The 27,534-nt window shown below is 37.6% G+C and overlaps 2 protein-coding genes across 4 annotated transcripts in view; one reads left to right on the top strand and one right to left on the bottom strand.

The window, feature by feature from the left end:
• The window catches only part of LOC120525529, a 38,580-nt gene extending 17,711 nt beyond the window's left edge, over positions 1-20,869 (bottom strand). The window contains exons 1-7 of one of the 2 annotated variants that reach the window (XM_039747911.1): positions 20,730-20,869; positions 9,637-9,842; positions 9,318-9,413; positions 8,920-9,021; positions 5,453-5,563; positions 4,077-4,194; positions 115-970 (exon numbers count right to left, since the gene is read on the bottom strand). In XM_039747911.1, coding sequence (XP_039603845.1) covers positions 115-970; positions 4,077-4,194; positions 5,453-5,563; positions 8,920-9,021; positions 9,318-9,413; positions 9,637-9,842; positions 20,730-20,760 — 1,520 coding nt within the window. In that variant the 5' untranslated portion in view covers positions 20,761-20,869. Of the gene's footprint in view, positions 1-114; positions 971-4,076; positions 4,195-5,452; positions 5,564-8,919; positions 9,022-9,317; positions 9,414-9,636; positions 9,843-13,821; positions 14,180-20,729 lie in introns of those variants that run through there. The other variant, XM_039747902.1, reaches the window with a different exon arrangement.
• A 5,615-nt stretch (positions 20,870-26,484) lies between these two features.
• chl1b (cell adhesion molecule L1-like b) overlaps positions 26,485-27,534 on the top strand; it is a 150,906-nt gene continuing 149,856 nt past the window's right edge. For both annotated transcript variants that reach the window (XM_039747883.1, XM_039747860.1), the window contains exon 1: positions 26,485-26,670. The gene's annotated coding sequence lies outside the window, so the exon portion shown is untranslated. The remainder of the gene's footprint in view (positions 26,671-27,534) is intronic.

Here is a 27,534-nt window from a genome sequence, read left to right as displayed (position 1 = left end):
TCTAAAATACATGAATAAAGAAAAACCACTAGTGGCAATTTATGTGAAAATTGCATTTATGAACAAAAATACATTAACCATGCAGAAAAAAATATTACAAAACTGATTACTTACTCCTTCTCTTCCAATTTTCTTCTCTTTCCTGATGATGCCCATACTTTTGAAGAATTAATGATAATGTCATTTCCATGTTGCCTCTTCTGAGGGCTTAATGGAACAGTGAACACATCTGGCATGTGATCATGATGATCTAGAGGGTTTACTTCTTGTGCTAGGGTACAATGGACATGGTTTGAAGGAAGGACACCGAAATCCAAACGATGGATCAAAACTATAGGCTTGCGAATTAAACAGGAAGCAGCAAGATTCTTCTGCAGGTAGTCAATGTTTGATTCATGATCTTGTGAAGACTGGCAACATGATCCATTTGATAAATACTTTCCTGCCTTCTTAGAAGATTGATTAGCTTTTACACAGCCCTCGCATTGTTTCGAACAGCATTTGTTTCTACTGAAAGCACTGATATTTTGAAAATTGCATTTGATTGAGTCTAATCCTTTCAGCTGTGATGATTTTCTAATGGCATGATGTCCAGGACTCCCCATACTTCCCATTTTGCCATATCTATCAGAAGAGGGTTTTCTGCCCAAGGAGCATGATGCAGAACATTGCTTCTCCACTAACCTATAGCTGCTGTCTTCAGAATCGCATTCAGCATCAGAGTCAGAGTAAATAATTGATCTGTCATAGTGGCAATGTGGTTTCCATGCTTTTCTGGAAGGAGATTTCTTATTACAAGATCTATAAAACAATTCACAGGGAACGGATTTCTTCTCAGAATGCACTGTCATAGAATTTTTACTTTTAGCTGGCTGCAGTCCTGAAAAGGAATTTTCTGGTGACTGAGAAGAACATTTGCCAGGAGAGACAGCACAATAGTTATTACTGCCATGTGGTATTTCCTGGTCACCTGAAAAAGAAGTATCAGTTACTTAGAAGATAAAGTTTACACACAAGAGAAGTCTACTCATTCCCATAAAGCTAATGATGAAGGTGTAAGATATCCCTTTTTACGTATTTTTCAAAAATCGTTGATTCAATTACATGGCTAAGAACTTTGTTCTATATTCCCATGACAACTGGTCTAAAGTAGTGTTTCCCTTTTTACAAAATGAAAGAAAAAAAAAAAACATTTCTTTGACCTGGTACATAAAGTTTTTAGTCTTGAACAAAAATGTTTAAAATCCCTTAACATGAACATACCCTTTAGTCCAGACCTAAACTGCACACAATACTTCAGATATGCATTTCTCTAGTGCATTTTTGAGTTTGAGGATAATGTTCCAAGATTTACATTCAACAATGTAATATAACATTTTAACAACACAACATTATAACAGTTTACCTTTTTAATTTCTTGTCCTGATTCCTATGAAAAAGATGTCTCAATATAAACCTCTTCATCCTGTTCAGAGTTTCTCACTTATAGGTCAACATCATCTACCTTTAGCTGAATGGAAAATGAATTACAACTACATGTAGCAGGCTACACTTTTACAGTACCTTTGTCTGCTTTTAGTGTTTTGAAGATTGTTTGCAACTTTTTTAATGTCTTTGGTCTCATTATCATTTACTATCCTTGTGTTCTGGTGTCATCTGCAAATTTCACCAGTTTATCATCTAGATTTTAAAGATGCCATCTAAACACATATTGAGGAACTCCAATCTGGTTCATAGGCAGAAGTTACAAGGAGATTGTTTTAAAAATTATGTATGAAATTTATTTTTAAGTTACATAAGATGACAATAATTTCTAACCTTAGGATTAATCTCTGATAACTGGAACTACCAAATGCTTTTTGAAAGGCTAAATTAATTATGTTGTATGCAGGATGCTCTAACCCATCTATCATAACACAATTGGAACAAGGTCTATTTTAATTAAAATTGAAATATACAAGAAACAGTTTAAAACATCTTTACAATCTGACAAACATTTATCAAACACTGTCCTCAGTTAACTGAAAATAATTAACCATTGATATCCTTTTGGAAATTTCAATTTCTGAAATTTCTCTTCTCTGTAAATAAGTAAGACAAAGGGTACATGATTTGATTTAAAGAAGTAGCTTATGTCTTAATGGTTTGTATTTTATTTAGTGCAATGAAATTTTTAAAATCAATTACATTAAGGAAAAATAACTCAAGTTTCATAAATGGCAGTTAATGATATATGCTTTCGGTCTCAACATTAATCGCTAGTGTAGAATTATGTCAAATGGTTTATGAAAGTCAGTCCATCCATCCATTTTTCAACCCACTGAATCCGAACACAGGGTCACGGGGGTCTGCCGGAGCCAATCCCAGCCAACACAGGGCACAAGGCAGGAACCAATCCCGGGCAGGGTGCCAACCCACCGCAGGACACACACAAACACACCCACACACCAAGCACACACTAGGGCCAATTTAGAATCGCCAATCCACCTAACCTGCATTTCTTTGGACTGTGGGAAGAAACCGAAGCGCCCGGAGGAAACCCACGCAGACACAGGGAGAACATGCAAACTCCACGCAGGGAGGACCTTATGAAAGTCTAACAATCAAATTATAATGTATGATTTTGTTTTGCCTACTGTTAGAATTGCCCGATTCAAAGTCTAGAACAAAGATTAGAATGACAAAAATTTATTTCTTAAGCATATTTTTAGTATTATGATGTTCATATCTTTTGGCTCTATGGTGGACTGGCATCCTTGATCCATGATTGATTCCTGTCTTGAGCCTTATACTGGCAAGACAGGCTTTAGACCCAGAGACTTAACATTGGATTAAATACTGTAGGTGTGAGAATATTATGTTATGATACAAGTCTTCAAATATAATTCTAAACACAACATTTACTTCTGTTCCATGTCAGGTTATCGATTTATAAATATATTAATTGATTTCACCTTCCTTCTTATGGATTATTGACAAATTTCGAGCTATAGTCATGTGGTACCTCTCTCACCTGAACAGATTGCTGCAATATGTTTGGTAAAGGTTTATAAAACAGACACAGATTGCCTAGCACCTTGACCAGGGAGGATGATTCTTTACCCGGCTTGGATGCCGTGATAATGGAAGGAAATGGATATATGGGCATCTCGACTGGGTTGGTTAGTGGTACCTTTCCAGATCGGGAGGCCATTCGGAGGGAAGTACTGACGGTGACTACCACCCAGGGCTATGTGTTCCCCCAGTACACTGGGTGGCAGTAGCCCTCTGGTATGGTTCCCATTTTAGCACCCGCAGAGCTACACAGGAGTTATAGATTTGCTGAGCAGCCCTGTTGAAATGAAAAGGAATTGCAACTAATTTACCAGGTGATAAAAACCTGTAAAAGGTATTTTATTTAATAAAAATATCCTTTGTTGAAGCAGCAACTGTGTGGTTTAGTTGTGTCTGGGTGCTTGAGTTGCAGGTAAGCCTCCTACATGTCGCAGTCTTTAATTTCTTTCTGGTTTACCAGTCATATCCCATAAAAGCTGATATTTCAACTCATTTTCGATGTTTGTCCCTCATGGATATTTGAATGATTTAAAATATTTATTTGGTATAGAAGTACTGGAATATATTTTAGTGCTCACCTTCATGTCCAATGCAATTTTTTTTAGTTTCTCTCTTAACTTGTTAAACTCTTGCTTTAATTCCTAACTTAACTTAGATATTCCTCTGGTTCCAATTGTTTTTCTCTCTTTGAAAATGAGTGAATATGATAGTCTTATGTTTTAAACAATACAGTTATTCAAATGTATTGGCAATTATGTGCATTTTCATTTCATCTTTTTGGAATATATTTATATATCTGGAACAAAATATTACCTTATTTACCTTCTTCACTATTCGTAATAACCAGTTTCATCTTTGGAAACTGGCTTAATCAAAACTATTTGCTGTAAAACAGTTTTAATCTTTAATTTGAGTAGAATCCTTAGATTATTTAACAGACTCTAGCTGCTGAAGGAAACTATGCTAAAAAGGTAGCATTAACAAGAAAATTCAGACTTAACAGAGAGGGGGTGAGAACTTGCCTAAATAGGAATCCACGGTTTTGTGATAATGCAGAAGATTCTTGTAAAGATGGTGATCTGTATTCTCCTTCAATGACTTTTGTAGCTCTTCAGGCAATTCATTTAGGGCTGAGACAACCTATTAGAAGAACAAAAATATAACAGAGGACACTGCTTATTTTTACACAATAATGTCATGCTACTACCTACGTTAGTGTCAAGCAAACATTTAATAGTTTCTCTGTACCAAAAATCATTGAGATAGCAGCTTGTGGTTAGCTCTTCTAATGTTCTGCGTTTCTAACCTGATGTGAGATAGAAAGAAAAAAATACAGCCTATGAAAAATCCCAAGATATTTTTTTTTCTCCATCATAGCCAAGAAATCCATCCATCCATCCATTTTCCAACCTGCTGAATCTGAACACAGGGTCACGGGGGTCTGCTGGAGCCAATCCCAGCCAACACAGGGCACAAGGCAGGAACCAATCCTGGGCAGGGTGCCAACCCACCGCAGGACACACACAAACACACCCACACACCAAGCACACAATAGGGCCAATTTAGAATCGCCAATCTACCTAACCAGCATGTCTTTGGACTGTGGGAGGAAACCGGAGCGCCCGGAGAACACCCACTAAGACGCGGGGAGAACATGCAAACTCCACGCAGGGAGGACCCGGGAAGCGAACCCAGGTCTCCTAAATGCGAGGCAGCAGCGCTATCACTGCACCACCGTGCCGACCCCAAGAAATCCTAAGTTCAAATTTCCACCTAGGTACTGTCAGCGTGGAGTTTACTATATATGTTCTACATGTGTTTGCATGGCTTTATCTCCAAGTACAGTTTTTATCCCCACAGTCTAAATGTGTACATAACATTACATAGTACATTAACCCTAAGCTTGAAACTGCTTTGTAATTAATTCCTGCATTGCCTCCAGCCTACACTATGCTACTGTTAACTAACTACACTGTGGATGGATGGATGGATCCCCCCTCCCCAGGGTCAAATGAAACATAAGAATAAAAATAAATAAATAAACAAATAAAAAAAAAACTTTGATGAAGCAGATGAATTATTATTTGTGGTTTTGACTCTGCCAAGGACATATACTTTTTTTCTTATCTTTTTTGTTTTTTGTAGTAAACAAATAAGACTGGTGGCTTTTGATTGACTACAGTTAAACAAAATTGCTGCCTTACGCCTGTAGCTGATGGGACGAGATGTAGATGTATTGTGTAATGTTCTGACACTATTATGCCTTTAACCAAAAATATATCCCAACAATATGGACTGTGGAATTATTCTGTATTATTCAATAATAGAATACAAAACAGAAATCAAAACATTTATATTTCTAATACTTACAACACCACCATTTCAATGTGAACATTACCTGGTTGAAGTTAGGTACAGACATAGTTTCATCCAGTCTCACTAGGAATTCCCACAATAGTTTTTCCAAAGCCTGAAGGAACTCTTCTCCATACTCTACATGCAAGCAGTTCTTCGAAAAGAAGCAAAAAATGTGTGCATTTTAGTGAAGAGAGACTTTCATGTTTTTGAAATTCCCAGTGCTTTTGTTATCCAATATAGAATGTTCTTTTATAATATGAAAATGAAACGAGTAGTAGGATGAAACATACAGAAAATAACCACATTTATTTGAACTTACCCTACAGTGTGCGCAAGATTTTAGAAATGTCAAATTATATATGTACGGTCAGTGTACAGTTGAGCACATTTTGGATTGATTTTCTTTATTTAAATCAAGGTGACAAATTTATATTAAATCTGTGATGCTGCTAAATTTATTTTCATTATGTTAACCTCCATAGTTAAAATTTACCCCCCCAAAAAAAAAAGTCTAAAACGTTGAATTTTATACAAAAAACTTATTATGCGCAATAGAAAAATGTAAATACCAAAACAGCAACATGAATAAAGTAGGAAAGTTACGTCTAGTGTCCATTGCTGCGCTGATGCAAAATTTTGTATGTATCCTTCATGTGATATCATTTGAAAACAGTCAGTAAAGCACAGCCTGATATTGCAATCAGAATAGTTGAAGCGTGTTTCGGTGCATACTTTTCATATATTTTTTCTGGTGCTTGAGCATTAGAGGATAGAAATGTCAATCATGCAGTTTAGGCACCAACGTGCCTCGTATTATTGTAGGCTACCACAGTGCAAGGTTTAGTGACTTCCACATTTCCCAAACACGAACAAGATGCTGTACTATAGACTGTACTTTGGGAGCTAACGTCTTTTTGTCCTTTTACTTAATTGCAATCACTTTGTCTTCTTGCCACGTCTACTTGCTCAAGCTGAAGCTTCACCACCAAGCATATCATGGCAGTTCTGTTGAACAGTGCAGTTTGCTTCAGTTCCACTGTTCCAATGACCAATTACCTTTGTCATCACTATCATTTGATTCAGCTTGTTTCAGTGTGTTTTAGAACTGGCTTACAGCTTCTCATTTACATGCCACTTTGTTTCAGTTGAAGGCCCTGCTTCACTCATGAATATTGATGAGTTACCAAGAGAGTGGCTAAATGCAAAGAAATATTTGTGATTGTTTTGCAGTGTTATTTTATCCACTAGACAGCAGAAGAATGCTGTCCCGAGCATCATTCGGGCTTAACTCTCTCAAGCTGATTGTCAAGTCACTTAACTTTAACTCCTTAACAAGCCACAACGAACCAAATGCTCACTGAATCATTAAATGAACAGTGCCCCAGAAACAAACGATGTTCCTGAAAGTGAAAAGATGAGTGAAAGTCACAGAACAAAAGCTACTATAGCTCACCATAGCTTGTAACAGGAGTGTCCAACTTAATTCTTGAAGGTCAGCCATGCATGTAGGTTTATGCTTTCATCAGTTTCAGCTATAAAACTTAAAACATTTTTTCAATCTGACTTTTTGTTATATTTGTCAGTAATAACTGTGTTTATCTTTTGTTTCCTCATCTCAGAATCCAGTGGCAGCCTTGAGCTAACAACTCTTTTGAATGAAATTCCCTGAGGCTGCTGAAAGTCCTGTACCTTTTGATGTATGCACTAGCTAACTCTCTGTATTTTTATTCTTTTTTTGTATCTTATACAACAGATTTTCCCATTCACACTTAAACCTGAGATCTCTGACTGTTTAAAGCGAAGACCTTCTCATTAAAGCAATGGAAAATTCTGATTTCCCTTTTATTGTAATGCTTTAATACCCCAACTTTAAAAGAGCCTCATCACCTAAAATGTTTTGTCACGCTACTAGTCTCCATCTTATGTGGCTGCTGGTTTGACACATGATGCCTAAAACAATGACGTATAATACAAAATATCCAGGCCACCTTTATTAAAATACTGCTGTATCTGTAATGAATAAAAAAAGTATACAGATTGTGCAAACACTAACTTAATGCAGTAACAATCCTGTTTTACTGAATGAGTCCACATACTAACTGTACCCTGCTGCTGTCCATTTGACAATTCCAAAATAAAACAACAAATCCACTTTCAACTTTTCTGTCTCTTGCCTGCTTTTTTTATTTTGCTCACTGTTCTCATCTTATTGCTGTCTTACTAATTAACTGGTATTCTTTCCGATCTAAAACTGCTCTGACTGTGCCCGTTTCTTAGCAAGACACATCACAGTACATTTGCCCCGCAAGAGTCCAGCCAAGTGTTGCAATGGGTCTTATGTAACAGTGTCATAAGAATTTAATTATTTGCAGATCCATGAGTTTAAAAAGAAACAAAACTTCCTGAAGACATCATCTTGATGTTCTTTTTCTGAGGAAAATCATCAGAATTATTGGGGTTTCTGGAAATGAGCACTTCCCAGTTCTTCATTTTTTAACCTTTGTCTAATTCTCTAATATTGTATTTAATTGCAACATTAACTTTTTTACATGTGCATCAGTTCATCATTAAGTCATCTATGTTAAACTAGACTTACAATCTGTTTTATGTTGCAATTTTAAGAGAATTGAGGGTTTTGCACCTTAACAAGAGAGAGAAATAAATGCAAGTTAAAAAGGGGGAATGTTCTATCACTAGCAATAACTCATTTCTAGTCATGAAAAGTAGTAGTGTGAACTGCAACAGTACAGGAATAGCTTTTGACTCATGGTCATCAAAATATAAACAAAAATCTTTCATCAAAATTAAAATATTTTTTGATATACAAATGTGGAAAAGTAGAAAAATTAAATAACAATAACAACCTCTAACTATAGCACAACCAGAAAAAAGCTTAATTTCCAGAAATACACAATATGTATTCAAACAGATATATAATTTACAGAACAAAATGCTCATAACTGATGGCACATCCACATATGTGCTGAATATACTTCAAAGTTAAATTTTTTCCAGTTTTCCAATGTTTGTTTTTTGTTTTTTTAAATAACATTTCTAAACAATTCTAAACTTCAAGTATAATCTCTACTTGCTTAAATGAAAGAATGTAGCAATCCACGGACTTCACTGCACTTATGTCTCTGCTGTAGTGACTGTAATAATGGAATCTCAGTTTCACTTTAACACAAACAAAACCACTTAAAAAGATCAGGTTTGTTTGTTGTGCACTCAGCTGATCTGTGAATCTGTTTCTGAAATAACCCAAGTACAGCTTCACTCGATGCTTAAGTAGTTTAATTTTTTTTGTTTGTAAAAAAAAAAAATAAATAAATAAAAAAAATTCAGATATTTGTTTCCCTTATAGTCAGGTTTTTTAGAAACATTTGGTAATCCGCTTTGTAGAACCAAAGTCACACCGGCAGATTTTGTGAAAAGCATCCAGTAGAAAACTAAATTGTCCAATGCCATTTCATATCCCTTCCTCGAGGCAATCATTTTTTTTTTTACCTGCAGATAGTGAGAACGCATCTTCTTGCACTTCACCAAGGACAGGATCAAGTTTTTGAAATTTTCAACAGACTCCAACACCTTCTTTTTGTCCTGCTTTGTCTATACAAATAAACATAAGAAAAAAATGAAGCTGTAATATTTATTGGCATTCAAATATTTCATCCTCCTGTAATGAAGAATGCTTCAGGGCTTTTTAAGTACAATAATGAAGCACTTATTTGTATATTTTAACATATGTAGCACTGCCAGGTTATGTCAATTCTTCAGAGCCATATTATGAACTAAAGGAAGGCATTCATTCAACAACTCAGTCTAAAAACTTAAGCCACTGAACCAGACTAAAGATAACAAAAGACTTATGAAATATCTCTGTACAGAACAGTAGCATTACTTACCAGTTGATCTGAAGGTACAGAAGGTGGCACCACTCTCTCCAGTTCAGCCTCAATATCTGCAGGGCAAGCAGAATGAACCATCTTCTCTAAAATGATCTATGTTAAATAGACACAAAGCAGAGTAACTACATAATGCACGACTAGCAAAAAATCAATAGCCAAAGTCATATCTAAAAATACAGTACCTCACTAATATTAATTTAAGTATGTAACAAAAACCTAATGTGCATAAGTATGCAGTAGAGTGTGACAGTCCTGAAAATAGATCTACTGTGCTTTTGATAACTTCTTGCCCATTTTTCACAAGACCAAGCCTCACCTTAGCACGCAATCCAAGAGTCAGTTTGGCCCTGTGCCGATAACTGAGGATTTCAGGTGCTGCATCACACACCATGTCCACAAAATCAATCAGCTTCCCATAATTCCGAGTGTCACGATGTTTCATGACAAGCCAAAGTGCTGCTGATGTGATGCGGAGTGGAGGTGTAGAAAACTGTATGGCAGCCAGGGACAATGTTGTTATATCTACAAAGATAAAAAAAAAATCATATTGGAATGCAACCTAAATTGCAATAATAAAGGTGCTCCTTTGTTCACATATAAATGTTAAACTTGAAATTAACCAAAATGAGGAAGAAATGGACAACTAGAAACAGTCAGCCCAGTTTCACAATGTTTAAGTTTATAATCTTAAAACCAACACAATACTTCAGACTTTTTTTTTTTTTCTTTTAATCATTAAAAATAAAGCAGGGCTCAAATTTGCACACAATTAAACTGAGGAACTAAGTGAATGAAAATTTTACTTATCATTGCAAACATTTTTTTCGGTAAAATGTATCAATTACAATTTTTTTTCTTCCTTTCTATGTATTTCATATACTTAAAATTTACAACATAGCTGTGGAATATGTATGGCAGGCGGACTTAATATTGTAATTTCTCATGCTAATTTCTATTTTACATATCTACAATTTCATTTTGACTAGTCTAAACTAATCAGAGACAGCTGTAATTATATATTGAATTGTCAAAACCTCACATTGTATTTTGGCAAGTCCCCTTGACTTCTATGTAACCTTTAATTACAGATATCTGTAATTATATTTTGATTAAAGAAATCTTGAATTCAATGTCTGATACACAGGTTGAGTTTTAATTAAAAAAAAAAAAAAAAAAGGGTAGGAAATAAAATCTACAGGGGCACTTTTGTCCCCACTACCTAATTTTTTTAAATAATTAGGTTCTATTCGGATTCAGCGGGTTAGAAAATGGATGGATGGATGGAGGTTCATTTTTCAAAATGTTCAAAATACAATTTTACCATATAACAATGAAAAAGACCACTGTTTAGTCTTATTAATGGCATACAGATTAAATTTCCTTTTTTATTGAAAATGATCAAAAATAAGCAATATATTGATCCAAGGGGCGGCACGGTGGCACAGTGAGTAGCGCTGCTGCCTCGCAGTTAGGAGACCCAGGTTCACTTCCCAGGTCCTACCTGTGTGGAGTGTGCATGTTCTCTCCGTGTCTGCGTGGGTTTCCTCCGGGTGTTCCGGTTTCCTCCCACAGTCCAAAGACATGCAGGTTAGGTGCATTGGTGATTCTAAATTGTCCCTAGTGTGTGTGTGCGGCCTGCGGTGGGCCGGGGTTTGTTTGTTGTTGCTGGGATTGGCTCCAGCAGACCCCCCATGACCCTGTAGTTAAGATATAGCAGGTTGGATAATGGATGGATGGATATTGATCCAATGAAAGAAAACTGGCTTCATGTAAGTCAGAGGTGCTTAAAGTTAAAGATACAGAAATCGCCAACATTTAATTCACACACATTAATACAAGTCCACTTTACAGTTACCACATCTATTTTACTAAAGATATTTATGTCAATAATGCTAAAATGTTAACCTACTGTTGCTTAATTTGTATTTCAAAGCTCCACATTTCGGCCCAGATCGATAACACCACTTTAGGTAGACTGACAGTAGTGATGCAACAGAAATGGCACACATCACCAAGCATAAAGAATTAAAGGATTACATTGGCTACAGGTGAGCTCTCTAAATGGAATTTTAACAGAGAAACAAGTGCAGTAACAAATAAAGCTCGGACTGAGTTTGAAGAAGTGTTAAACAAGGGAGAAAGGGAACAACTATAGCAAGCTAAGAACAGAGAACAGGAAGGAACAGCCCTGAAGTAAACACTATTATTACAGGAGTCCTCGAGCTTGGTCCTGAAGGGACACAGTGGTTGCTGATTTTTGTTCCAACCCAACATCTTAATTAGATGCCAATACTTTCCAATAATGTAACTTATTTAATTTTATTAATGTTGTCATTCTGCCATATCAAATCATTCCTGTTATAGATTTTATTAACTATAATTTTTTCACTTTTCCCCCTTATATTTCTTTCCAAATATTCAATAAATCAGGTAATTCTCAGTGAGTACACACAGTTGTAAATGGGACCAAGTAAGATCAGGTTCTCTCTAGTTTGGTCCTGGGGGCCTACTGTGGCTAAAGATTTTTTCCCCTAAATAGTGAGAGATTGGGTCAGAGTGATTTGGGATTGATAGCCATCTGAAAGTAGCATTCTCACCCAGCCCCAGTCTATACTGTATTTCTCCTGTTAATATGTCTAACTTTACTGACAAGATACAAGCTCTAACTACGCAGAAAAGGGTGGCTATTAGCTTGGGGAGTTCTATGAAGTTGTTGTGTTAGCTTTGCAAGACTGGAACCAAATCTTTTGAGTATATTTCAGTATAAAAATGACCTTTAGTCATTAAATCTCCCAAAACAGCAAGCTCCAGGCAGAGATTCAAGATTATGCATGCAGTGTCTATTATTTAAATGATTACTTGTGCTTCTCGAAAAATGTTTTTCTTGTAAATAAAACTGATTGCTTAGGGGTTCATATAAACAATAAACTGGACTGGTAAGAAGCACCTCTGGGGTATTTTCTGCCCACTGCTATCAGGCAATTCAATGCTTCCAACTGATGTTCTTGTTAAATTTTATTTATTTAACCAATTGATTTCATATATCATCTGTCTTGTGAGTGTATATTCTTGGGTTTTTTTTGTGTTTCTGCTGCTGTATACATTTGAATTTCGCCATGGGATTAATAGTTTATCTAATATAATTATATTTTGGGATTAACGCCATTCATTTTAAAATAGAACTATTAATATCAGACTATAAAATACTGCCTTTACATGTCTAAAGTTTTCTTTACATCCATCGATCTTATTAACCCTGTTATCCAGGACATTGAGCTCACCCCAGCAGTCTTCAGACACAAGGAAGGAACAACACCTGAATAGGAATCTCCTGTCCTCCATTACAAGCTGAACCCACACAGTTGGGACAACTTAGCAATGCCAATCTACCTAACCTGAAAGTCTTTGGACTGTATAATATGAGATATATATATTCAGTAACCTAGATAAACTTTAGTATTATTTCAAAACACATTCACCGAGTTTTTCATTAGCATGACTGTTTATCAAGATTGTTCATACAGCTTAACTTGTTTTGGATAACAAAAGGTGCCAATCATTTGTAAATTTGTATTTAAGAAGTGACTGAAGACTCATCTGTTCTGTAAATATCTGTCCTAATTGAAATGATTAAAGAAAAAAAGTTTCTGTTATTTATATTGTTGGTTAATTTGTTTAATTGCTTTATTGATTGTAATCTATGATTGTGAATGAACGCATTATTACATCTTTTCACTTGTGCCAATCAACTTTATTTACCTGTGCTATTACACTTGCTGAATAAACAGGCCAAAGCCTAATATTACTCGACTGTTTACCTCTTTTGTAAGTCGTTTTGGATAAAAGCGCCTACTAAGAAAAAAACGTAAATATAAATGTAAATACTCTCCATGTAAAGCAAAAACATGCCCATCTTTTGTAAATAACATGATATAATTCACATAACATATTTTAAGTTACTGCGATGAAAATGTAATACAACTGTTGTCTGGGTAACTTAGTTAAATAGCTCGGCAACATAATCTACCTGTACAGGTAAAAAAATAAAAAGACCTTTATTCCACGTCTAAATTACTAGAGAATATTTGCTTTTTTTAGAATTGGTTAATTGGCTTGTTAAGGAGGGGGTCGGTTAAATGAAGCACTTTAAAACCCTGCCGAAAAATCACCTAAGCAAGCAGCGACTGGGCGACACCACGATCAAGGGAGCATTTGAACCCCCGATCTATGAGGCAGCTGTGTTTACAATCGTGCATCCCTGGCACCAAGATTAACATCTCAACGGAACACTTGGGCTGTCAACTCACTCTGAATAAAAACTTAGGAAAGCGCGCGCCATGCACACGTCACTCACCATTTTAAGCTAATGTCACACAAAACCAGAAATCTAGCCAATGGACACGCATCAGTTAACGACGAACCTGAAAATCCACAACATTACACTGAGTGTTTTTCCCACGCGGCTGATAATCAGACACTTTTTAAATTTCCTGCCACATACCTGCTCCGACAGCTGTGGACTCGACTTTACGCGCCATTCCATACGATTCCTGTAAGACACGCAGGATAAAATTACCACGGACTTGCCTTCGCAGGACAGACAGCAATCCCAATTTGCCTATTTACTGCAGAATTTGTCTTCAACAGGCTTTACTTTAAGTTAGTTTCACAGTGCAAAACTGAGACATGAACGAGAATTCGTCTTCATAGGGACCGGAAACGCGCCAAGTTGTCGGGGATGCGGCGTGTTAACGCTAAGCTTGCTGGGATACGTAGTTCTAGTTCTATTGGCGTTCCAGCCGGTTTATTCGGTGTGGGCCAAACCTCCGCACACACCAGTCTTCAAATCAGCAGATGTTTGTGCTAGTACCCTTTTATATTAGCGTAACGCAAATCGGATTTTCGTTTTTAACATTAGGCACCCAAAGGGGACATTTAGGTAACTATGCTCCACCCCCACTAACTTTAAGGTTAGCATTTGTGGTTGGGGTGGGTCAGTCTAATAATTTAAACTCCAAAAATTAAGCAACCGGGGCGCCTCCCCCACGGAGCCTAACTCTAGAATGGGTAAGAACTGCCGTCCGTTTAGTGCACAAGCACCGTTATTTAACAGCTCACATAACATAATTAACTGAAAGAGAAGCATACTTCTAACAATACTGTAATGACCCGGCAGTCAGCGCTAACAGCATGGTGCATTATGGGTATTTCTTTAGCGTTTACTTTTTGTGCTAGTTATATTATATAAAAGTGTAACAGTTACCATTATGGAGAAAGATGTCTTGATGAATGACCTTGGCTATGGCCTTGCATGTGTTAAGCTTTGTTTTTGACTCTCTGCTCTAATAAAGAGATAAAAAAGGACAGAGCTGTGTCTTGCTAGATATTCCATCTATGCAATTATTTACGGAGACACTCGGGGTCGTGCGATGTATGGGACACGAGTGTTCGCCTACTTAATTAGCTAGGTACAGCTGCGTGTAGGTACTAGCACCCCGCTAGCAAATAGCTTAGGGGAAGTTAGTAGGAAAGTTCAGCTCCGGGAAGTTTAATAACTCAACTACCAGTTATTACAATACTTTTAACATCAAATATTCAATTACATTAATTAGGAAGCGGAAAAGCAAAGGCGAATGAATGAAAAAGCCATACAGTCTCTTGGAGAAACAATGGTATAGTAACACTTTAGTTTAGAAACCATTCTGAGAAGAGTGAAAAGTAGCTATTACTTTAAGGAGAGGACTTCAGCGCTTGCACTCTTGTGCCAGAAAGAGTAAGTATGAAGTTACTGAGAACAAGGTAAAGAATATAACAGTGAGCTGAGGAAGGCACCATCACACAACACCACAGACAAAGGACCATGCAGCAAACACCAAGAGAATACTCCAATACAAGAAGACTCCTCCACTTGGACATGGAGCAACAATTCCACACGACATTGGACATCATCCTTAAAGACTTGGTATCAAAAAATGTTTATCTGTGCCAAGATACAGTAAATTAGGACTCTAAATAGCCAGTAAACAGCCAATCTCTTTTATGTTATATGATTGTCTTCTTCCTTTGTCTTAGCATCCGCCTTCTTTGTTAATATATATATATACTGTATATATATATATGGTTATCAATAAATTGTATCATTCGGCTTCTTAAAATGAGTGTGCTTCAGTTGCCTTCATATAAGTCTAATAGACAAAAATTCTTCCAAAAGGGAAGGGAAAGGAAAATAAAATGGGAGCCTTACGTTCGTTGTGTGGTGGGTGCACCAACGTGCACTATCATTGCATCCTCCCAACCTCTCTCTCTCTCTCTCTCACATACCAAATTATTTAATTTATTATCGGCATTACCAAAGACTTTATTGATAAATATCAGTCATTTTTTTCTCACATCAATATACATTTCTTACAAGAGCTAGTGGCAGGTAGCGCCTATAAAAACAGCAAGCCTGCAACGTCGTAAACAATTTCATCTACTGTGGGAAAAGTGAGCCTTTCTTTTAAGAACAACAAACCACCTGAAAGAGTCATGACCAAAAGGATCCATTTTGGCACTCAGTATTGAGTTGTTACATTGGTGTTAGAAATTGAATGAGGATAAGTCCTACATTCTGCTTTTGCAAAACGGCATGTGCCGCGGAGACCTGCAATGGACTTGTTTGGGTCTTCTGAGGAGTTGCTGGGTAGTCCTGAGGCTGAGGTCCATGATTTAGAATGCTGTTTGCAGTATCAGTTCAGGCAGGAAGACAGCAGAAAAACTGCTACCTCTCCATCTCCAGCATATGATGCAGTGCCGAAGGCAAAACTGTGCAGGCAACAGATGAAGCAGATCACAGAGGGTTATAGGACAGCTGCGGAGAGAAAGTCTCAAATCTGAGATCCACACCTGGGACACACTTTCAGGTCAGTGAAGGAAAACAGCCTAGAAACTGGTATTCTGCAACTCCACACAAGAAGGTCGATAATTTCTTAGCAGTGCAGTATCTAACATCTCTGCTGCACTGCATGACAACACAGCATTTAATATCCCTGCTGGGCCACCTAATAGCAAAAGACTCAAGACCCCTGCTAATGTATTTCTGCCACCAGCTGCACAACCTCAGCAGAACTACAGGGTACCAGAAGTACTCCCGGGTGTCCCACATAAAGAATCAGTTATCATTGCACCAGATGTTTAACAATGGATGTTTGCAGTTCAAGCACTGTGCATCATAAAATGAGTAATTTAAAGGGTTGTAATATATGTAAAACTGGAGAATTTGCTGGAAGTCATGTGCAATATTATAGGAATATGCTGAGACTGCATTAGGTCATATACAAGCCACGGTGTCAAGAGAGGCAATGCGTTGCATGCTGATTATTATATGTAAGGGAGAATTTCACTGTACTCTTTACATGTGACAATCGTGACCATATATCACCTTTTGTGTGCAGGGAGGCATATATAGCAAGGTTGGGATGTTACAAAGTAATAATGTCATGGTCTATCAAGAAAGACAAATGAACGATGCAAGGAAAGAAAAAAGGAACAAACCAGAAGATAAAACAGTGAAATGAAGCAGATGAAGGCATTATTGTTATTATTCAGGATTACTCTCCTGCGTGATGTTCACATTCTCATTGAATTTGTTACATTTTCAAGTTGTTTATTTATATTGCTGTTACTTTTGTTGATCATTTGGTTTATTCCCTATACCTATGTTATGTTCCTTGTGTTTTGTGGGTGATTCTCCAAGAGGTGGGTCCACCTGCCTATCATTGCAATGGAATGCCCTCAGCCCCATAAAGGCAGGGACAACCCACAGTCCCTTGTGGTTCATTCAAATGCACTTGGGAGTTGAGTAGTGATTCTTGTGTCTGTGTATGATTGTTATTTATTGGAATTTTTGGCATTTTTGTTCTGTTTTGACTTTGCTTCACAAATTCTTTTTTGGGAATTGTTGCTTGGATTCCCTTTAGTTTCAGGGAACTTCTTTTTGCCTTTTGTGCTGATCTTAAATACTTAACTCTGAATATTTTTTCCAAAAAACTCAGTTTTCTGAAAAGCACACAAAGCAATGATTCCAACATAAAACATCTGTTGCTACGTGCTGTGGCTGCTGTTGGCGCATGTTCGGCAACTTTGAATGCATGGTGGGCTGGCTGTCTTCTCACAGCCGGTGGGTAGCAGTGGCAGTCGCAGTGTGACGCAATATAGGTTGTACCTCTTGTCATCATAAGTGATGGTCCTCCCAGGCGAACATTGCTGTAGGTGTATCAGCTACACAAACGATCAACTGGGGACTGATCAGCTGATGCTGGTCCCTCACTTTCATTTTTGAAGGGGTTATTAAACTGAAAGAAAGCCTAAGTCCTGTATTATTTGCGATTATATAATTGACATGGGCAAGAAAAGAATCAGAACTACCATATTGGGATATTTTAAATTAGATCTAGTATTGAACCAGGATCTGATGATAAAAGGAAAATATTACATTAATTCCAATAAGTGAGCAATAGTTACAAAGGAAATAATAACATGGAAGGGTAGGCTAGCAGTAAAGTTATGCTAATAAGTGTAGGGAAAACTAAAGTAATGAAAATAACATGGGAAGAACATGAAAAAAACAGTAAATGTGGATACAGATAGATGGACAACAACTACAAAATGTGTCAATATTTAAAATCCTGGGAGTATTAATAGGTGAAGATGGAAAGATAGAGGAAGTAATTAGGAACCGATTAAACAAGGAAATTAACATATACTATAAAATTAGTAACACCCTAAAAGGGAGTAAAGAATTAAGTATAAAAGTGAAGATGCATCTATATAAAACCAAATATGTGACGACAATGTTATATGCTGTAGAATCTTGGGCAATATTAGAAAAGCAAAGATCTAAGATAACGGAAGTTGAAATTAACTCTTTTAGTGCTGATGTCGACTTTTGTCGAAATTCAGAAGTAGAGGGCGGTAATCAGCTGTAAACTGCAACAAAACTCAACCTTACATTTACGTTTGACTCACTTTGCTAGCAGGATAGTTAAGTAGCGTTGTTGATTTAACCTCAACTCCCTACATGAGTAGCAAAGAGCAAAGAACCTCTAAAATAGCATCGACGTCTGGTGAGAGACTAAATACTCCACGGACATTTTACATATTATCACTGAATCAGATTCTGAATTCTCTGCTCACCTTTCTGCTTTGCTCCACCACCACTTGATCAGAACTGAGCAGCCACAGGTGATGCCAAAATGAAGTCGGGTGCCCTGACTGTCCACGAGGCCCACTGCATCGAATCCTCTGGTATGAAGCCTGGTAACAATTAGGAATGACTTAAGAACATTATGTTAGGTAGAATGTGCAGTGGATTGTACTGCCATCTGAGCTTTTTTGGTAAGTCACAGGCAGCTGTGTTCATGTGTGCCATCACTGTACTCATCTTTAGAGACTCTAGAGACAGCACATAAGGATTCTACCTTTCTCCTAATTATGTATCTATGTCATGTATGCCTGTATTGATTTATTTTTTGTTATTTAATCATTATTATTCTTACCTTATCTAATTTGTTTTTCTATTCATGTAACTACTTCTTTGACATCTTGAAAAGCACTTTGTGCTACATACTGTGTATGAAAGTGTACTTTAGAAATAAATGTTGTTGTTGTCACAATAAAAACTGAGTAGTGTCGAGTAATGAAATTTAGAGTGAAATACAGGTTACTGGTGCAGATTTACACTGCTGTAATGAGTAGTATTGGAACAGTATTCCAGGAATATAAGCAAACATTTAAGAATAACAAAAGCAAATGTGATTTTAAGAGCATGGAGGACCTTAGGCTTCCAGCTTCTTCCATTACGCAAGTGGGTTATCATCAGTTGGTCTGCTGAGATTACCAAACTCATCAACTGTGCAGTATGCCTTATAGATCGGTAGGTACACAAACTGCTGCAATTATTAGCCAACTGTAACTTCAGCCACTTTTAAATAAGGTGTATATTTTACATTTAATAGACTGTGCTGAATTGATGCCTGACAAAAAAGACATAAAGTATATATCTGTTAGAGCGAGCAGAGCATTTTGAGCACTGATCTATTAAGGTAAACACTTTTATATTATTTACAATTTTTTTCTATAATACTCAAATTAAATGTTTTGCCTTGTTTATGACATCACTTTTCTATAGCTGACTTAAGGCCTTCAACTTTGTCATAACATGTTACCTAAAGTTAGTCCTTTGGCTTAAGAAAGAGATGGTTGATACATGGGGTTATGTCTGGAGAACTCTCAGTTTCAATGAGTTGTGCCAACCTATGCAAGTCAGCATGTTATTAACCGGTTAAGTGGGCCTTTTATGACCTTTATGACTTACACACTCATCATTATAAGAACATTGTGTCTATAATCTTGCCAGCACTGACTTGGATCTTTAATTTCTTTGATGATGGAGAATCACCATGCTTCAGTTGCTTTAGCTGATCGTTAGACTCCGGATGACAGGGATGTATCCACATTTCATCTAAAGTTGTAAAACGTGTTTTAAATTTCTCCCAAATTCATTAGCTCGAGATTCTCATGGGAACATTGGGTGTGGTGATGCTTCATTTCAGGAGTCAACATTTTGAAGACCCAATACCCACAGAATATTTTTTGTGTTTAATAGATTATGAAGAAAAGAGACAGCCAAACCACAACCCACGTTAATGTATGCGTGTCACAATCCCACTTTTCACAGCAATTCAATCCACAGTGGTAACATTATTTTTTCCTATATCAAAGGCTATCTGGAACTTTCATCTGGAAGTTTCATCTTGGAGGGACATCCTGACATAACTGACCTATGCAGCTAATCTCTTAAATGTAGCATATGTGACTAGTCCTCGTACATTAGAATTAGTTAAGAGTGAATCTTTAAAGGCAGCTTGATATCTATTGTTAGATATTCAGTGACATCATACACATAGTTTGGTGTTTGTGGACCTCCAAAACATAAGAAGAAGCATGTACTATACTGTAAGCCCCAAATGTGACTCTAGTATTATCTAGGTCATTTTCAATACAACCACATGCTCAGGCTGAAAGATTTTGGATCACTCAGGTGTATTTAAAGAAAATAATGTGCTCTTACTTTAAATCAATCTTCAACTCTGACATTATGTAGAATTCCTCCAATATATTTTGTAAAGACACAGCCAAAATTATTTGTACTATTCTACTACTTAAAGAAGAGTCATAATTTTTCATGAAATATAGTTATGTTGAAACTACCAAAGGTAATAGGCATCTGTCTTTCTTTATTTCATATTCCATAGGGCAGATTCTTTGTTTTTGATTTAGGATTTAACAAAGTATTTAATAAACATAAAACAAATGAAAATGACATGGACAAAATTATCGAAACCTGTAATGTAATATTTTGTAACTCACCTTTCTGAGGCAATAACTGCCATCTAGCCATTTTTGGAAGTTCTGAATGAGGCTTGTACACGTCTCAACTGGTAATATGGCCCAATCTTAATGAGAATAATGCAGCAGCTCTCATAGGTTCGATGGGTTGCTTCTCCCATCTGGGTGCTTCAGCTCTTTCCATAGATGTTCTTTTGAATTCAGATCAGGTGGTCATATCTCCCATAGCATGTCATTTCAGAACATTTTTTCAACCATTGTAGATGTAGGTTTCAGGTTATGACTTGCAACTGAGACACTCCTTCATGACGTTGGGCAGCCTGCTGCTCCAGAATGCCTTGATAACCTTTTCATTTCCTTGTGCCCCACATTCATAGCACCCAGTGCCAGAGGCAGCACAGCAACCCTGAAACATTAATAAGCCTCCTCCATGTTAAAGAGACAGATGGCACATCACAAACTGCTTTTGAAAATCCCATATCAAAAAGCATATAACAGAGACATAGCAGTCGGATTGACATACAGATGAAAATACACAAATATACCGACAAACACACAGACTCTTGTCCTTTTATTAAGGTGGATCTTAAAGAAAAAATATCTGTTGTATTTTAAATGGACTATGAAGCTCCTTTATTTGTCAAATGTAATGTAGATAGATAGATAGATAGATAGATAGATAGATAGATAGATAGATAGATAGATAGATAGATAATACTCTATTTGTTCCCAAGGGGAAATTACATTTTTTCAAAAGCGCAACAGAATAAACAGAACTCCTGGCTAGAATAAAATAGAACTGCTGTTGTCAATGAGAGGTTTATATGTGGCCGTAAGATGAGGTCAGACCTGATCAGATGTTTAACAGTTTAAGAATGGCGTTTTTCCTTTGCAAGCTTCATTTTGTCTTCTGTGAACACAGAGCTGTCTGCAACATACCAAAAGGGTCAGATTTACTTTCTTCAGTCCAAAATGCATTCTCCCAGAAGGACTGTGGCTTGTCAACATGCATTCTAACAAACTCCAGTCAGGCCTTTTTGTATCTGTCTTTCAGAAATGAGGTCTTCCTGCGTCTTCTATCATGGAGCCCACTGTTATTCAGACAGTGAAGGGTGACACAACTTCGAACTATTGTACATTGATCTGGGAGGTCAGCCTGATGTTTTCCTTGGTTCTGTTCCTGCCATTCCTTCTGTTCAATCTGGGATCAATTTTATTTTGTGCTGACATGCAGGGAGGTTAGCTAAAGCCCCATGGACCATTAACTTCTTGATCATATTATTTGCTGTTGTCACAGGAAAATAAAACTCCTTGGAGATGGTCTTCTGGCCTTTACTTTGACCTTGCTTGTTTAGGGCCTTCTTTATTTCTTCCTCAGACAGCTTTTTGCTTTCCTTCTCTTGTCCATTCTTATCTCTGTCTATTCATGAGGTGTGATCAAAAATATGGTGAATGGGCTGTATAAATTAAGAAAAACTATTGTAGTAAAAGACGCATTGCCATTAATTTCCCTCAAAATCTTCCTCCTCGCTTCAAACACACTTATTCCATTATCCCTGGCAATTTCTGAAACAGTTCTAGAAGTCCTCTTTCATGAGTGTCTTTAGTTGCACTGTCATGGCTGACGATGTCCTGAATTGATTCAAAAACATGCCAGATCTGATGACCACACTCCGTAGTGGTTATATTTGACAGAAACTGACATACCAGTAGTGATGTGTGGCACAGAGTGTTGTCATGATAGAGGATGAAACTGTTTGCCCATTTCTCAGGTTGTTTTCTACACATATCATTTCTTAAATGTTCTAATTAGCCCTTATAATATTCAGAGTTCACCGTAAGTGTTTCTGGGTACAAATTCAGCTCGCACAATTCCATCAAGGTCTAAAAACACAATCATTATCACATTGATGTTGGATCTTGATTGACACGCAGAACATCGAGGCAGCCATGACAGCGCAACTAAAGACACTCTATCTATCTATCTATCTATCTATCTATCTATCTATCTATCTATCTATCTATCTTGAGGTATGGAGTTTCAAAGACAGTTCAGAGGCAGGGAAACACTGAAAACAGTCATGTTACATTAAAATAAAAATATGTGCATATATGTGTAAATTGGTTGCATATATTACATTTATTTTCATCAAAAATTATTTAATTATGCTTAGCACACTTAATCAACCTGTTCAAACAATGCAATATTGTTATGTAAAATGAATGAACTTTTCAAGTTCATAGTTTAAGTTTAAAGCTTATTGTCATGTGCACAGTAAGGAAACATGTTTCCCTGTACAATGAAATTCTTTCTTTGCTGTCCACACCAAATGACAAAACCAACATCTAAAGATTAACATAAATAATAAGTAACAGAGGCAGCATAAAGTATAAAAACAGAATAGAAATATAAAGTGTAATGTGCAGGTAGGTATATGATGGACAAGTCAAATACAATTGTGTGAGGTAGATAGAATGAGGTGGCCCATGGTTATAAACTCCAGTCAGTTATTTAGGAGTCTAATGGCCTTGGGAAAGAAAGAGTTCTTTAGCCTGGAAGTCCTGCATTTCATACTTCTATACCCCCTGCCTGAGTTTAGAAGTGTGAACAGTTCGTGTTGGGGGTGGGTGGGGCCCCTGAGGATGAGGATCGAGGCCCCTGAGGATGAGGATCGAGGCAGTTCTCCTGCAGACTCTGCAGTTGTAAATGCTTTGCAGAGAGGGCAGTGGGGTCCTGGTGATCTTCTCAGCAGTCTTTACCACTCTCTGCAGGCATTTGCGGTTCATAGCAGTAGTGTTGCCGCATGGTGATGCAGCTGGTCAAGATGCTCTCAACAATGCAGCTGTAAAAGTTGCAGAGGATCTTAGTCAGCATACCAAACTTCCTCAGCCTCCTCAGAAAGTACAGCTGCTGCTGGGCCCTCTTGACCAGCTGTGTGGTGTTAAGTGTCCAAGTGAGGTCCTCACTGATGTAGATGCCCAGGTATTTAATGCTGCTCACCATCTCCACTTCAAGTCCTTGGATGAACAGTGGCTGGTGAGGTCTCCTCTCCTTCCTCATGTCCACTATCATCTCCTTCATCTTGTCTGTGTTGAGGGTGAGGCTGTTGTCCTCACAACATGACACCAGACTATCCACCTCCTTCCTGTAGGCCTCCTCATCGCCACCAGTGATGTGTCCAATCACTACGGTGATTTTTTTCATATTCTGTTAAATTAATTATTGTGAGGCATCCTTTAATTGTCGCTGCCAGGATGGATCCTGCTCCCTTACCAAGCCAGGGGGCCAAAGAAGGACCACTAGGGAGTGGAGATAATCCCCTGATGTGCCAGAATGTGGGCACAAAAGATGCTGCAACAGCAGCTGCACCAGGGTTGGCATCCCAGCAACTCTGGAAGGACACATTGACTGGGCTGGTGTACTGGGAAGGCCGGGACAAATGGTGACTGCTTATTATGGACAGAGCGTCTCTTTGTACAGCGGGTGGCAGCATTCTGTCTGGAGGTCTCCATTGTGGACAGCTGCATGGCAGTATGGGAGTTGTGTTCCTGTAGGTCTGCCCTGTCAGCTGTGGAATATTAACAATGCAAGTACTACTGGGGTCATGTCTGCTTCCCGGGGGTACTGCATTGAGCACTGGAAGTTCAATCAGGGTCTGGGTTTGAAAGCAAGCCCTCTGCTTGACTCAGGGGGTTAAGGCTCAATCAGAGTGGGAGTCGGATGTGGAAAAGGAAGTGGAACAGAGACTGTTAGGAGAAGGTATTGTTGCAATTACACCTCTTTAGTTGCACCTGGACTGTTATGTGCATAGTTGTGTCTGGGGTTTGGGGAGCTGCGGCGCTCCCATGAGCCCACATTATGAAAAACTAGCATGACTAAGTCAATAAAACAATATTGTAAGTTAAGAATTTTTTTGTAACCTTTTTTAACAAATGCACATCACTGAATTACTTAGCTATAACACATTTAAACTGCCTTTTTTACAGTTCATGGAAGTGGTTTGCTTATGCAGGTACATTGGATGCAATTAATATTAAAATAGCACTATCAATTATAGCATTGATATACTCTCAATAGCTTAACATCCATCCATCCATTATTCAATCTCCTAAATCCTAACACAGGGTCACGGGGGTCTGCTGGAGCCAATCCTAGCCAGCACAGGGCACAAGGCAGGAACAAACCCCAGGCAGGGAGCCAGCCCACCGCAGGACACACACACCCATATACCAAGCACACACTAGGGACAATTTAGGATCGCCAATGCACCTAACCTGCATGTTTTTGGACTGTGGGAGGAAACCGGAGCACCCGGAGGAAATCCACGCAGACACGGGGAGAACATGCTAACTCCATGCAGGGAGGGCATGGGAAGCGAACCCAGGTCTCCCATGCGCCACCATGCCACCCCTAGCTCAACATAAATAGTTCAAAATTTGAGAGTTTGTTTTATTTATTTTGTTCAATCTTTATAGAAGTAATTTTGTTGTACAGGAAGCAAGAAAAAATGCTTTCCGGAGGTAAAGTATGCACAAATTTGCCAGTGTATAAAAAAACAAACAAAACAAAACACATAAATCAGCTTACACAACCACAGAAAACCCACGACTTTCGAAAAAAAAAAGAATTTACTATCAGTGTTTAACTTTCTTTCCAAGTGTACGAAGATGTGGAGAGCCCTTGGATCACAAAGCAATAAATGGTGCGGATTTTTATGCAAATTTAGGAAATTTACACAAAACTTGTTTAAGTTAAATTAACTTAATTTACCTGTTTGTTTCAAAATGATTTAATTAAGTTAATTTACATCCAAATAAATGATGTTAATGTAACTAGAAAAAGCAATATAATATCAATAAACATGATTGTTCAATGTATTTTAGCTTAATCAACCCCGTTGGATCATTATTTCAGTGAAAGAATAGAATAAACAAAAGAATATACATTTTTTTTTTGTATTTGGAAAATACAATTGATCATCTTTACGCAACGTTGGCATAAAAATAATATGCAATATACTCAAGTTGAACAATGCGGCTGTTGCCGACAAATCGCCGAAGTCAGTGTTCAGTTATTCTGCGTTTTAGGCACGCTGTACTTGTAGTCTTTTTATTTAACGCGCAGTTTCTTTGACCTTATACTGGATGCGTAAATCAGAGAATGCCCCTGTTTGATTATTGACGGATGTTTTAAGGTACTAAATACTCAACAGTGTAGGTCCCAATGTTTTCCTTTATGATGATCTTCCACACTTAAGAGAGTATCGCAAATAAAACATCTTTATTCTGAGCATCTTTTGCACTGAAATATTTCCTAAAATGCGCATTACAGATGCTTATTGCTTAGATTCCCCATGAATCTTTAAGATCGTAAACGTTTATTCTGTGAAAAGCAGTATTTGTGGGTGTAACGCAGTGACGTTCCTATTAAAGGCAGGGACCGAACTTTAATCGTTGTTAATTCATGTGCAACAGTTTGCTTTAGTTTGAGGTAAAGTTATTTGGAGTGCTCTTTTATGTGACATCTGTCCTCTCTGGACCCGAACTAGAAAAGCGAAGTCCTTTCTTTGTAAATAAACAGGCTCCAGCAATTGGTGATTACGTGAGTGGAACTCGGTCAAATGGTAAAATGCAGCCATATGTGCGGACATGCGGATAAAAAACGATCAGTCTCTCTCTCTCTCTCTGTCCCAATTCAAGTCTTTAACTTGTCTTTACTGCGGGGAGGAGGGGTGGGGTCGGAGGGAATCTTTGCCCAAGGAGGAATTTTTTGGGAGGTTGCTTAGTTGCCGTGGATTCACCACGATCTTCATGCTGATCACGGAGAGGGTCTTTCCGCTGCTCGTCTTTGTGCAAGGAAAGTGATGGATGTTTGAAAATCCGATACGCAGCGGCTCCTGCTGTCCGGCTCGACAGGTCCAGTCTGGAGGGACACATCCAGCAGCCTGGAGCCTTCATAAAGGTAAGGAGTTATTTCATTCTGCATGCACCCGAAGGTAATATAAAACGATGGGCATTTGTAGCTAATGCAACTTTTATCTTTTGGCAAGCTGCGCAAGTACGATTTATGGTTCATAAATTGATTTATAAACGGAGCAATATAGTTTTCATAGTGAATTCCGTCTTCTTTGCAACAACTAAATAGTCTTTTTATGAATCTTAGCAAGTTTGTATCATTGGGCATAGAGATGTACTTAAAGAATTAACCATACATGCAATATTTGCTCATGTTTGTCTTCTTTAAAAGTATTTCAGTCTATTAAATTATCACCATACATACACCATTTTAGTAGTTGTTGTAGTTCATTATACTCTCACCCTATAGACATTTATACATTAGTTTACAATACAATCAACTATTCATTTTATTTTGATTGAAAAATCTCTTTCCACTTTTTGTAATCTTTAGTGTTTCATATTATCATTCTTTTGGTGTCTCCATTATCTCCACTTAATTCTGGTCATTACCAGATGCATATTTTTTTATACATCCCATGTTGCTGGGGGTATATCCTTCCATTTTCTTTTATAGGCTATTTGATTCAGTAGAGAAATCCCAGAAGACAGAACAAATCCTTCCATGAAAAGGCACCAGACAACACCCCTTTCTGTATGGAACGCCAGTCTAACATGCAGAACATTCACTTATTCGCACAAAGTTAATTGGTAGACAACCTAGACAGGGGGGGAAACTAGAGTCTCCAAGTGAAACTCACACAAAATCGTGGACAACGTGCAAAATACACACAGGAGACTGCCCATCAAGTGACTTGTAATTGTACCTCTGGTGCCACCAAAGTACTAGGAGAAGATCTGAGTTAGTCCT

The sequence above is a fragment of the Polypterus senegalus genome, chromosome 1 (assembly GCF_016835505.1).
Source record: "Polypterus senegalus isolate Bchr_013 chromosome 1, ASM1683550v1, whole genome shotgun sequence".
In the NCBI taxonomy this organism is placed as follows: Eukaryota; Metazoa; Chordata; class Cladistia; order Polypteriformes; family Polypteridae; genus Polypterus; species Polypterus senegalus.
This window is presented reverse-complemented; position numbering and strand designations above follow the sequence as displayed.